The sequence below is a fragment of the Anoplopoma fimbria genome, chromosome 13 (genome assembly GCF_027596085.1).
Source record: "Anoplopoma fimbria isolate UVic2021 breed Golden Eagle Sablefish chromosome 13, Afim_UVic_2022, whole genome shotgun sequence".
Classification (NCBI taxonomy): Eukaryota; Metazoa; Chordata; class Actinopteri; order Perciformes; family Anoplopomatidae; genus Anoplopoma; species Anoplopoma fimbria.
This window is the reverse complement of record NC_072461.1, coordinates 27,753,682-27,766,264: the sequence shown is the minus strand read 5'-3', so window position 1 is coordinate 27,766,264 and position 12,583 is coordinate 27,753,682. Positions and strand designations below refer to the sequence as shown.

General features: G+C 38.9%; 1 protein-coding gene across 1 annotated transcript in view; it reads left to right on the top strand.

The window, feature by feature from the left end:
- prdm6 (PR domain containing 6) overlaps positions 1-11,488 on the top strand; it is a 74,965-nt gene extending 63,477 nt beyond the window's left edge. Inside the window, exon 8 of the mRNA XM_054610914.1 lies at positions 11,308-11,488. Coding sequence (XP_054466889.1) covers positions 11,308-11,488 — 181 coding nt within the window. The remainder of the gene's footprint in view (positions 1-11,307) is intronic.
- Positions 11,489-12,583: the final 1,095 nt, after the last annotated feature.

The following is a 12,583-nucleotide window of genomic DNA, read 5'->3' as shown; positions in this document are numbered from 1 at the left end:
AGTCCGTCTGACTCAGACCTCATTGTGAGTCATAGACAATAGATCATCAGACTTTCGTACACAGGACTTCAGAGTAGAGGTCGGTCCAGTGTACCAGCTTTCTGATCACCCTATACAGAGACCCACAATCAAACTATTTAGAATCAATATCTGCCGATAACAAACAATGGCCGAATCGATAGAAGCAACCTGAACAATGACCTGATCAAAATGCTGCAATTAACTTCAGCAGTCATTAGGGAGGTTCTTAAAGTCCTGTAGGTGGTTCTAGAAGTCATTGGATAACTTCTATACGTCCTATAGGTGTAGTGGTCTTTCACATTGGTCATTGAGGGGGTTCTTGAAGTCCTGAAGATGGTTCTAGCGCTTATTGCGTAAGTTCTATACGTCCTATAGGTGTAGTGGTCTTTCACATTGGTCATTGAGGGGGTTCTTGAAGTCCTGAAGGTGGTTCTAGCAGTCATTGAGTAGCTTCTATGAGTCCTATAGGTAGTTATAGTGGTCTCTGAGGTGGTTCTGGAAGTCCTGTAGGTGGTTACAGTGGTCATTAAGGAGGTTCTCAGGGACCTGTAGGTGGTTATAGTGGTCTTAAGGGGGTTCTTCACCTCTGTAGGTGGTTATAGTGGTCTCTGAGGGGGTTCTTGACCTCCTGTAGGTGGTTATAGTGGTCATTGAATAACTTCTATACGTCCTGTAAATGGTTCTAGTGGTCTTGAGGGGGTTCTTGGAGTCTTGTAGGTGGTTCTAGCAGTCATTGAGGTAGTTCTATACATCCTTTAGGAGTTGATAGTGGTCTATGAGGGTGGTTCTTGGAGTCCTGTATGTGGTTCTAGCACACATTGAGGAAGTGCTATACCTCCTATAGAAGGTTAGAGCGGCCATTGTAAATAACTGACCTGGAGTCAGCAATTGAAGGGGTTCTACGGGCCCTTTCAGGAGGTTATAATGGTTATTAAAGAGGTTCTAGGGGCCCTGTAGGTGGTCTTTATGGTCCCTGTGTTTCTAGATTTCCTTCAGGAGGTTTTAGGGCTCTTGTATGCGGTTGACCATTGAAGTTGTTACCATATTAACACCCTTTATGTTGTTTACTTTAATTAGTCAACCTTGTATCATCTTTGAGGAGACAGGTTCCAGTCTTTAGACATTTAACCAATACTTCCTGTCTGTGAACAAAGGAACCTGGCTTTTCTTTCCCTTCTTGATTTCCTAACGCCTCTCTCCCCTCTCCCTCTCTCGTGCATATTTGTTAATGTTTACTTGATGGGAACATTTGAAGCTGAAGACTGATGGCTCTTTACATCAGCTTCGAAAAAACACCACACATCCTCTCAGCTCCATCACTTTCAGGTTTGTTTTTTCTGCTGACTGTTTCTTTTTCTGAACTTTTTCTTTTTCTGTGTCAGTGTCTCCCTCCCCCTGACTGTCATATCAACCAAATCGATCATCAGACTAGCAGTTTGTTTATGTCCGTGAGGCCTTGGAAGTGCTTTCGATTCAGTTTCAAACTGGTGTCGAGATGTAGGATACTGTTAAAGTTCTGTGATGACGATGAGTGATGAATCAGGGGGAAAAAAATCTGAACATAAATGGACTGGGTTTCCACTTACAGGTTTGACATATTACAAAAAGCTAGGCAGTGTAAACCCCTACAATATACACAATTAATAACCACTGCTTTAATGATTGATGTGTTTACTGCACTGGTGTTTAAAAGAGTCATTAGTGCTTTTACCGAAAATGTGGTATGTTAGCTAAGCGCTTTGATCACCAGTGTTCACAACCCAGATCTCATTCTGGTGGTTCACGTTGTTTATATGGATATAATCGCACTTGTATATCAAAGGACAGAAGGTTTACAAGTGATTGAAAGTGTGTATCATCACACCGTTGACTCTATAGAGGAATTAAATGTTAATTTTGTCATTTGTTTTTACCATCTAGCAATACCTCGTCGAGGAATTGGCCTCTGTTAGAGATTCTTCAGTTTTTTCCATACGGCTAAACATACTGTATTACTAAACACTCCAATAATCTCACATGAGTAATGGAGCATGTTCAGTGTTTAACTTCATCACTGGGAAACCAGATAATCGACAAAACAAGACGTTTTCCCCAAATATGAACCTGAAAAAGCTTTTAGATGACAATGAATCATTTTCATGGTGATGATTTCACTTAAATGGAGGTTTGAATTGATTGATTGCTCTCATCCACAGGGACTTGAAATAAGTTAACAGGTGAAGATACAGAATAGAAAACAACATTTATACAAAAATTCTGCCTGAGATTCTGCAGATTTTGTAGCGTACAAAAAAGTACAATAGAATAACGAAGCAGAAAAAAGTGCAGAAGTAGAATATTCTTCATGGAGGAACGTACTTTATATGTAACTTTTGGCTTATTCCAATGAGATACCGGTGGATGCATTCAGAAGAAAAACTTGACCAAATGTGACTGTGTTTGGGGGAGAAATAGGTGATTAAGAGCCCTGTTGAAACTATCTATGGGTTATGGTCCAAAGCTACAGAACGTTTACTTTTGCTAGTTAAACACTGCATAATCAGGGCAAAAAGTAAGACGCAGTGGGCAAAGAGGTCGTATTTAGTCTCTTTATTAATCATAGTTTGTGTTTTGGGCGTAACATGATCTAAACCAATCAGATTGTCGTCTCCCATTCCCTTTTAAAGCTAGACGTGCCTGCACCTGGGGCCTTGCGGGCGGTTTTCTGCAGTGAAACGTTTTTGAACGGCTAAACACAAACAAATTTGGATTGAGGCGGAATATTTTGGTAGTCAAAAACCATGTGGGGAAATTTGAATATGATTACATCTTTATTCTTTCCGGTAAATTGTGACTTTTCGGACTTTACAACGCTCTGGAAGTATTAAAAATGTTTAGATCACAAGACTCAGAAACAATCCAACACATCCACCACTGGAATTTAATTCTACAAATAAAACTTAGTCTGCAGCTGGTCAGAAATACTGCCTTTAAAAACAATGACTACCATGCAAGAAACTACAAAACACATGTGTGGCAATGTTGATTTAAAACATTATAAATTAGTATAATAAAATACTCTTAAAGAAGAAACAAACTAATTTTTTGCTTATTATTATTTATTACTTATACAAAAAATGTAAGAAACATTCACAGATATGTTCTTCTTCCTAATCACAAATAAATTAAAAATGAAAGCGTTGAAAACACAACGTTCCTCCAGAATAAAAGCCGTTTCAGGACATTTAGTGTTGAGGTTGGTATTTTTCACTCAGACCTCTGGGACTCCAGACGGCCTCCAACCTGCTAATTAATTCATTATCTCCAATTACTATTAAACTTTAATCAGCCACTTAAAATTAAATGATCACTAATTATCTATTTGTGGTTACATTTTGTTTGTTGGAGCAGATAAAAGCAGGTGTAGTGTCTGAGTTTGACCTTCATCATTGTGTCTCTGCAGACATTAACTGTCTGCTGAAGGTCGTCTCAGTGAGCAACTCTAACGATCTACTTCTGTGTGGACGTTTGATATTCAAACCTTGTTTCACACACATATGTTTGTCATTACAAAATGATGGATGGCACGTACATTAATACGAGTTTTTTAAATATTATGAAATTATTCATTCTGGCATGTTTACAGACTGGATCAACTCTAGATTTCAGAATATATATTACTACAGTGTTAATGATGAGGTGAAGGGAACATTGAGGGTCATCAACAACCTCAATACCTTCTGCTTATAATAACATACAGAACTTCTAAAGGACTGAACTGTAACTACAGGCTTAAAAAAACAGCAGACTGTAAGAATATAATGGTCTAGTGGTGCTCATAATTGTTTTGTAGTGATCAAAGAGATATCTCAAAATACACATGATTTATTGATGTTTAAAAAAAACAACACCGTTAAAACCTCATTAAAGCTGCATTCTCTCTCCTGTCCACCAGGGGGCGACTCCTCTGGTTGTATAGAAGTCTATGAGAAAATGACTCTACTTCTCTCTTGATTTATTCCCTCAGTAAACATTGTAAACATGAGTTTATGGTCTCAATCTCTAGTTTCAAGTCTTCTTCAATACAGCATGATGTTCATTTAGTAAATGATGCTCCATTTAGAGTCAAACAGACCATAAAGCAGGGGATGCTTTAGGGCGGGGCTACATAGTTATTGACAGGTCCACACCACGGCGTTGTCCAGTCTGGGAGTTGACCGTGTTTTTGTCCGACAACTTTAGTGTGTTTTCACTTCATCAAAGTTATTGGTAACATTTTGGTTGCCTAAAAATGTCTTAAAAACAAAATGGCGACGGCAAAATGGCGATCGCAAGGCTTCAAAACAGCCGTCCAGAAACCAACGCCTCCGTCCTCCTCTTACCTGCAGTCCGTGGCTTTAGCATCGGTTGAAGGTTCCCTTGCTGCTCCGTGAGCTGAGAAAACTCACAATAACAACATGTAAATGTTTGCATGTCGGACTGAAACAAGACTGTTGACATTTAGGAGATTTATCACCCAGCAGTGAGGACTTATTTGCATTTAACACTAACACAGATGTGTGTCAGTATTAATATGTGTGTGTGTGTGTGTGTGTGTGTGTGTGTGTGTGTGTGTGTGTGTGTGTGTGTGTGTGTGTGTGTGTGTGTGTGTGTGTGTGTGTGTGTGTGTGTGTGTGTGTTGTCCCTGCTGGACACACAGATGTGTTGAAAAATCACTTTACTCTTTCTGTTTTTTTGCAGCGCGTAGCCGCAGGAGTAACTGTAAATGATCCATCACTGTGATGGACGGGCTTGTAGAAATTCCATCAAAGTCTATTTTTATCCGTCATGTTTGCCGCTATAATAAAAACCTATATGTGTTGCGTCTGCATACGAGTGGATTTTCACATGTTTAAATTGAGATCTGTGTGGTGGTGTTAAAGTAGATGAACAACTTCTGTCGATCAGATATCATTTCTATATCTATCACCTCTTGCTTGTTTTGTTTTACTGCTTCTGGGTCAGTTGTTAGAAGCCTGAGACACGTTCAGTCGCTTCTATTTGGTGCCACTAGACTTTTCAAATGTAATAGCGAACTAATTTAAAGTAGGAGTAACACGTCACAGGTCGATAACAACTGTTCAGAACACGCCGTCAGTGAACGCCCCACAAACAAACAATGGTAAGATAGTAAGTGTCCTCTGTTCTTTTGGAATTAATCAATGGATTAAAAGCTTTAAAAGCTCTGATATCCTCCTAAACTCCACTACCCATAATCCACAGCCCCCTTCCTCCCAGTCCCAGGCTGAAGTCTCTGTGCTGACATGATGTTGTCTGTCTGCTGGGCTCGTTTGATGAGAACAACTGGCTGATGAGAGGACAATATGTGAGCTTTCTGCTTTAATAGGTTGGTCGATACAGTCAAAGAGAAAGGACAGGAAAAGACGGAGAGAAAAGTAGATGAAGGAAAAGGACTTTGGTGTGTTTGTGTGGCGGTCCACTTGTTTATTTGTGCTTGGATGTCTGCTCATATACATACAGTATAAATATGTGTGTGTGTGTGTGTGTGTGTGTGTGTGTGTGTGTGTGTGTGTGTGTGTGTGTGTGTGTGTGTGTGTGTGTGTGTGTGTGTTCAGAGAAACATTGATTGTGTATTGACGAGGCGGGAGCAGTGATTTATAGCTGCTGGTCTCTGGAGGAATAATGTCTTCATACATAGGCAGACAGACGAGTCGTCCTCACAGCGCAGATATAAGTCCTTATGGATTAGACCGACTCCATACGGGTCAATCAACACACTTCACTCTGCATCACTGCACGCTGCACACACACACACACACACACACACACACACACACACACACACACACACACACACACACACACACACACACACACACACACACACACAACTTAACTCAGAAAACTAGAAGCTCATCTTTATGTTTTTACTTTGTTTCTTTTAAACATTGCTTCTGCTTTTTATGGATTATGTGGCGCGTCAGTTAGCAAAGGTTTGAAATGAGTTTATATCTATTTCTTTAAAAAGTTATAATGAGACATTAGATTTAAATTTCCTAGAAACACAATGGATGACAGTGAGATGACATAGATCATGTTGGGCAGGGATAATACTTGTAAGCAGGAAAAATCACATTTCTCTGTATTTTTTTTTATGCTATCATTATTGCATTTATTGGTTTTAATGGTTTAAATAAAATAACAGCCTCATCCTTATCTCTAGAAATGTGTCAGAAATGTGAAGAAAACACAAAGTTCATATAACAAGTTTGTGTTGGAAACAGTTGAAAATATATATATTTTTTTACTTGATTTAATAGAATATGATTGATGAGAGCCTTGTGATTTATTTTGATTAAATGTTATAAGGGTTCAGTTTCAAAATAGTTGATTAAAAGACATGTTGAAAAATGAACACGGTGACCAAACGGCTAAGACACATACCTCTCACCTCTCAGACTTCCTGTCTTTTACTCTGAAGTCTTCCTCCCCATCTGATTGAGTTGTTGGACAGACGTTCGTTTGTTGTTGTACTTTTCTGTTGTAACATTTGGCATATTGAGAGTTTCTCCTGCGGTCGGTGGGCATCAGTTTCTATCAGCGTTTCTCCAAACCCCTCCACCTTCTTGACCTCTGACCTCTCAGATGAGATGAAAACACGCTCAGCGGGCCAACAAACTTTATTCCCACGTAGTCGTAACAGCCGGACCAACGAGGAGCTGCTCGGCGTTCAGGGTTTGGGGTCTCTGTCATCGGCTCATGTGTTTAGAGGCGTGGACACAGCGACACGTAGACTCCCACTCTGCTGTCGTTACCACACGCTGCGCTGAAAGGCGTCACAAGGTTTATTGTCCCGAGACGCATTTCACAGACGTGTTGAAAATGCTGAATTTTATAGATCTCACACACACACACACACACACACTCTTTTGGAGGCGGGGCTAAGTGGGAACAACATGGCAGCCGGTTCCACTCTCACCGCCATCCAAACCAAGTATTATTAGTTTGCCTGTGAACCAAATCGAAGCGTCTATTTCGTGTTTTTCTTCGCCGTCATGTTAACTCTGAACATATTTGTCCGTCTGAGCTGTCAACAGCCTGTAACGCCGTCTGACTGAATAACTGTGTGACGCTAACGGGCGCCAAGAGAGAGGCGCTGCTCAGCTGAACGGGCCAATGAGAGGAGACTAAAGAGTTAAACTGTAAGATCTCCTGAAATATGAGGGAGAGTAAAGGTGAAACGAAGGGTTTGTTGATGATCCATTACTAGATAGATGATTGTTTGTAATAAGTTTAGCTTTTTTCGATATATAATCTCAATGATTGTATATTTTGGTGTGTTGGTTCGTCGCCTAACGCTCATCATAATGGCCGTTTCCAATAATTTTCTCACATTTTATAAACCATAAAGAATATGAAAATATTTGAATCTGTGTGTTTTGAAATTGTAGCTCCTCTTTTGCTAATTTTGTGGTGAGAAATCTGTGCAAAAGTCTGTTGCTTTAGGTTCCTTTCAGACGGAGGAGGAGGAAGTATTCAGACCTGAAGTAAAAGCAGAGTACTACAGTGAAGAAATGCTCTATTACAAGTATAATTGATGAATGCATTGATAAACATAAATTGATATACTCACAGATGAGAACAAACCTTTCTATAAAAAAATAATAACAGAAGAGTTCTCAGTGTTTGTTGTTGTTGTTTTCAACATGAATTTCTATCGTTACACTCAATAAAATATATGCAAAAAGTAGTATCCAGATCCTTTACTTAAGTACAAATACAGAAGTATTTAACATCACAATATAGAGTACCAGAAGTAAAAGTACTATTTATGTGGAATTGCCAATTTTTCAGATAAATACATATATTATTGGATTATAGTTATTAATGCATTAATATGTAGATTACTCGATAAAGTCTTATTCCCTCTGAGATGTTATGTATTAAGTAACAAATACTATTAAATGGAGCTAAAAGTACAAGTACAAGTACCTACCAAGTGCAGTACTTTTTGTTAATGTAGTTGAGACGATGAAATGTGATCCAGCAGGTCTGGTTTGACGATCAGATCCACGAGTTTGAGGACGCCATCTTTCTTTTTTTAATTACTTTGAGCTATAAAAATGATCACAGCGTCTCTATGATCGCCGCGGAAACGGTAGAATCACTTTGCATGAGGTTCACGCTCAACTACTCAAACTGTGTGTGGTAATTCATGCAAAAGTGTATTTATTTGTGCACAAGAACCCATTTGCATGTGTTTGTGTGTGCAAATATTTTGGTTTACATATGCGAATACCTGTTTGTGTTTGTTTGTGTGTGTGATGGAGGTGTTTGTGCTTCACCTCCTCCTCCTCCTCCTCCTCTTCTCTCTCTCCGCTGTAATAAACAATAACCGGGCATTAATCTCCCGGCCTGCTGCCTTAATAAATAATATCCACACATTCATCAACTTAAACTATTCACAATCAATGCGGCTCTTCATAGAAAACCCACCTAATAAATAGTGGTGCGGCCCGCTGAGGCGTGAACTTATAGACCAGCCGGCTGATAAATGAAGCGACCCCCACGGCGAGACGCCTTTTATGTGGAAAACTGCAAGTGAGAATTTTTCGATTTTATATTACACTATTTTACTCTTATTACATTCCTCCGTGTGTGTGTGTGTGTGTGTGTGTGTGTGTGTGTGTGTGTGTGTGTGTGTGTGTGTGTGTGTGTGGTGTCTACGTCCTCTCCGGGTACAGTAGGTGTTTGTGATTTATTGGAGTGCTGAAGACGTTGGTCTATTTGTTTTATTCTCGTTCTCCGGTGTTTACCTATTTGTAAGCTACTGATGTCAGAGTTTTGTCTTATTGGTTTCAGAATAAGAACCGCTTTATTTTTACGGCTACAGGCGGCACGCAGGACTTTGTTCCCCGAACGCAACGCTGCAGAGACATTCTAACTACCAACCCAGTCACACACTGATGAACGACGTACAGAGAAGGGTGTGTGTGTGTATATATATACTGTATATACACACACATACACACATACACACACATATATATATATATATATATATATATATATATATGTGTGTGTGTGTGTGTGTGTGTGTGTGTGTGTGTATATATATATATATATGTCAGAGGGATTTACAAGAACAATTTACAGAGAAAGACATTTTCTACACACCATGTGGAATATGGAGATTAGAGCTGCACATTATGATCTTATGCACTTTATTGTGCGACGGTAGTCCACAAAAATGTATTCTAAAAAGTACCTGAATCATGTTTAATTCATTACTTTTCCAGTTTATAATATACTAAAGGTTTGGAGTTAGTTTTTAAATGTTCTGCATTTTGTATTTTATTCCATAAATGATTTGGTTAATGTTTTGATTGGAAAATAAAGACTTGTTTCTATCTGTAAACGGGAATGAAGCTGGAAAAGTTGATAATGGAAAACATGGAGGGGGAGCAGAGATATGAGCAGAGAGAGCATGTGTTTAACACACGGGAAGTGACCAGTAAGTTAAAACCACATCAGCAGATAATGTTCACAGTGTGTGTGTGTGTGTGTGTGTGTGTGTGTGTGTGTGTGTGTGTGTGTGTGTGTGTGTGTGTGTGTGTGTGTGTGTGTGTGTGTGTGTGTGTGTGTGTGTGTGTGTGTGTTCAGCTCAATAAATAGAAACAGTGTTAAGATTAGATCTGCTGCTGCTGCATGGAAGCTCTGGACACTCTATTAGCAGACACACTGCTGTTGTTTGTTTCAGTCTGTGTGTGTAACTAACACACACACACACACACACACACACACACACACACACACACACACACACACACACACACACACACACACACACACACACACACACACACACACAGTGATAAATGGTCCAGTCGTGATCTCTGCCTGCATTGTTGATGAGGGTCATGCTGCCATGGTTACCGGAGCAGTGTCCGACTCCCCTGTGTGTGTGTGTGTGTGTGTGTGTGTGTGTGTGTGTGTGTGTGTGTGTGTGTGTGTGTGTGTGTGTGTGTGTGTGTGTGTGTGTGTGTGTGTGTGTGTGTGTGTGTGTGTGTGTGTTATCTGTGTGCCTCACCCCTCTCTATCTGTTTGTGTGTATTAAAGTGTGTTTGTGTTTTGTGTATTTGTGTAATTAGCTGCGTTTGTGTGTTTGTTTACATTCTGCTTGTTTATGCTCTTCTTTGCTTGTTTTTCATGAGCCTGTGTGTGTGTGTGTGTGTGTGCGTGTGTGTGTGTGTGTGTGTGTGTGTGTGTGTGTGTGTGTGTGTGTGTGTGTGTGTGTGTGGTAGAATGTAAACTAAGTACTTTCACTCAAGTACTGTACTTACAGTACTATTTTGAGCTATTTTTTTCTTCTACTTTACTACATTTTGGGAACCAATATTGCACTTTTTCTCCGCTACATTTATTTGACAGCATTTGTTAATTAGCAGATTCAGGAATAAAACATTATAATTAACTAATAATTTATGACACAGCAGGACAATAAATAAGCTCACTTTTACCAGCTACAACATTAAAGTCATGAAAACAAAACCAATGATAAAGTATATTATTCTGCATAATGAGTTCTTTTACTTTTGTTACATAAGTATATTTTGATGCTAACACGTCCCTGTGTACCAAAGTGTTTGTGTTTCCGAGCACCAGAGTCCCTTTAGAAAACCTCTCATTCTACTGCTGGACTTAAGAGAGTATATTTTACACTGTTATGCATTAACTCTAAGGATTATATGTGAATACTTCTTCCACCACTGGTGTTCACTGTCTTCTTTGTCTGTAAAATCATTATTTGGTAGCAGAAAATCACCATTTCATCATCATCATCATTTTGTATGTTGGTCTTTACAATCTGTACAACATAAGACTCGATTCTTGATTCAAGAATTTTCTTTTCAATTGTTGTATTTTACCCTTGAAAGAACATCTCCACAAGATAATAGCACATATATACAGTAAGACTTCAGGTAGCTCATGTTCCAATGCAAGAACAAATGAAATGTAGCATATTGTGCATCATCCTGAACAAAAGAGACTCTTTATTGTACAAATTAACTGACAAAGTGTCAAATTTCAGTCTTACTACAAAGGAAATCCCTTTTTTTTATTCTGCAGAATAACAGAATTAAAGTGTACTAACAACAAATGAATGTAAAAACATATTTAGCATTGTAAACATTTTCAAAGCGTCTTCCATGTGCCTCCGAAACCCTGGACGGTGACAGCATCTCTGCACTACGAGACCTGTAAAGAGCCCTGACACTTTAACACCCGTCTCTCTCCCCCCCTCAGGCCGTACCAGTGTGGCCACTGCTCCCAGTCCTTCTCCCAGCCATCAGATCTGAGGAACCACGTGGTGACGCACTCCAGCGACCGACCCTTCAAATGCGGATACTGCGGCCGGGCGTTCGCCGGCGCCACGACGCTCAACAACCACATCCGCACGCACACCGGGGAGAAGCCGTTCAAGTAAGTAACAGTGAGTACCCCCCACCAATCCATCCACCAGAACCCCACCCTCCACTGCCTCCCGCCTGGGCTGACCAGTTTCACTTAGATGTTAGGACACGCTAACACCTACTGACACCCTCATTACTGCTTCCTGACACCCTCACCTGCTGCTACGAGGGACGCCACTTTTTCTGAGGACAGGAACATGTTTCAATGAAGGAGAAGAAACACGTGATTTGGTTTTATTGATCCGAATACACTCAACTCAGCCTCACCTTAAACTACTTTGTAGAACTGACTGGTTTATGTTCCTTGCACCTCCGACTCCTTTAATGAGACATCTGCAGAGAGGAAACAATTCATAATCTCATGATAATATCCCTAAATATGCATAATGTTTTCAACCAATTAGTCTGATTCTTGTGTTGACAGTGCAACATGTTAAAATAACAACATTATTTTTATTGCCAGATATTGCATTTTGAAGTATTGAGATAACTTACATTAAAACAGGATGATAAAGCTCTTTTTAAATAAATAGATTTTGAAGCAACCAGTCAAAAATAATGGAAGTGTAACATCATTAGATTGTTGTTGTAATTGGTTAATGAGTATGACAATAGGCTGTATCTTCTCATTCCTCCTGAAATAATGGAGTTGCAAATCAGCAATGACTTTGGTTATCCAGAGCCAGAAAAAAAAAAAATTGAATCAACAACGATGTTTGGCTGGTGTTTGTTCTGTTCTTGAAACCAGCATTTGTATGAAACAGGAAAGAGCAGATAGTCTACATTTAGGCCTGAAAGGCAAATAGTTGTTGTTTTCTCTGTCTGTAAATATAGTATTTCAGTTATTGTTGTTTTTTCTACTGTTTTTTTTTTATTGCTTATTTATAATACTTGTTTTATTTTATTTTTTATTTTTCATTTTTTATTTTATTTATTTTAAAAATAAGAACTTGAAAATGTAAATATATACATATATATATATATATATATATATATAAATATATTGTGTTTTATATGTATGAACAAATGTCTCAATAAAGTTATTGAATTTAAAAATGAATAAATAAATAAATTAAAAAAAATAAAAATTTAATTTTTTTTTTTTAAAT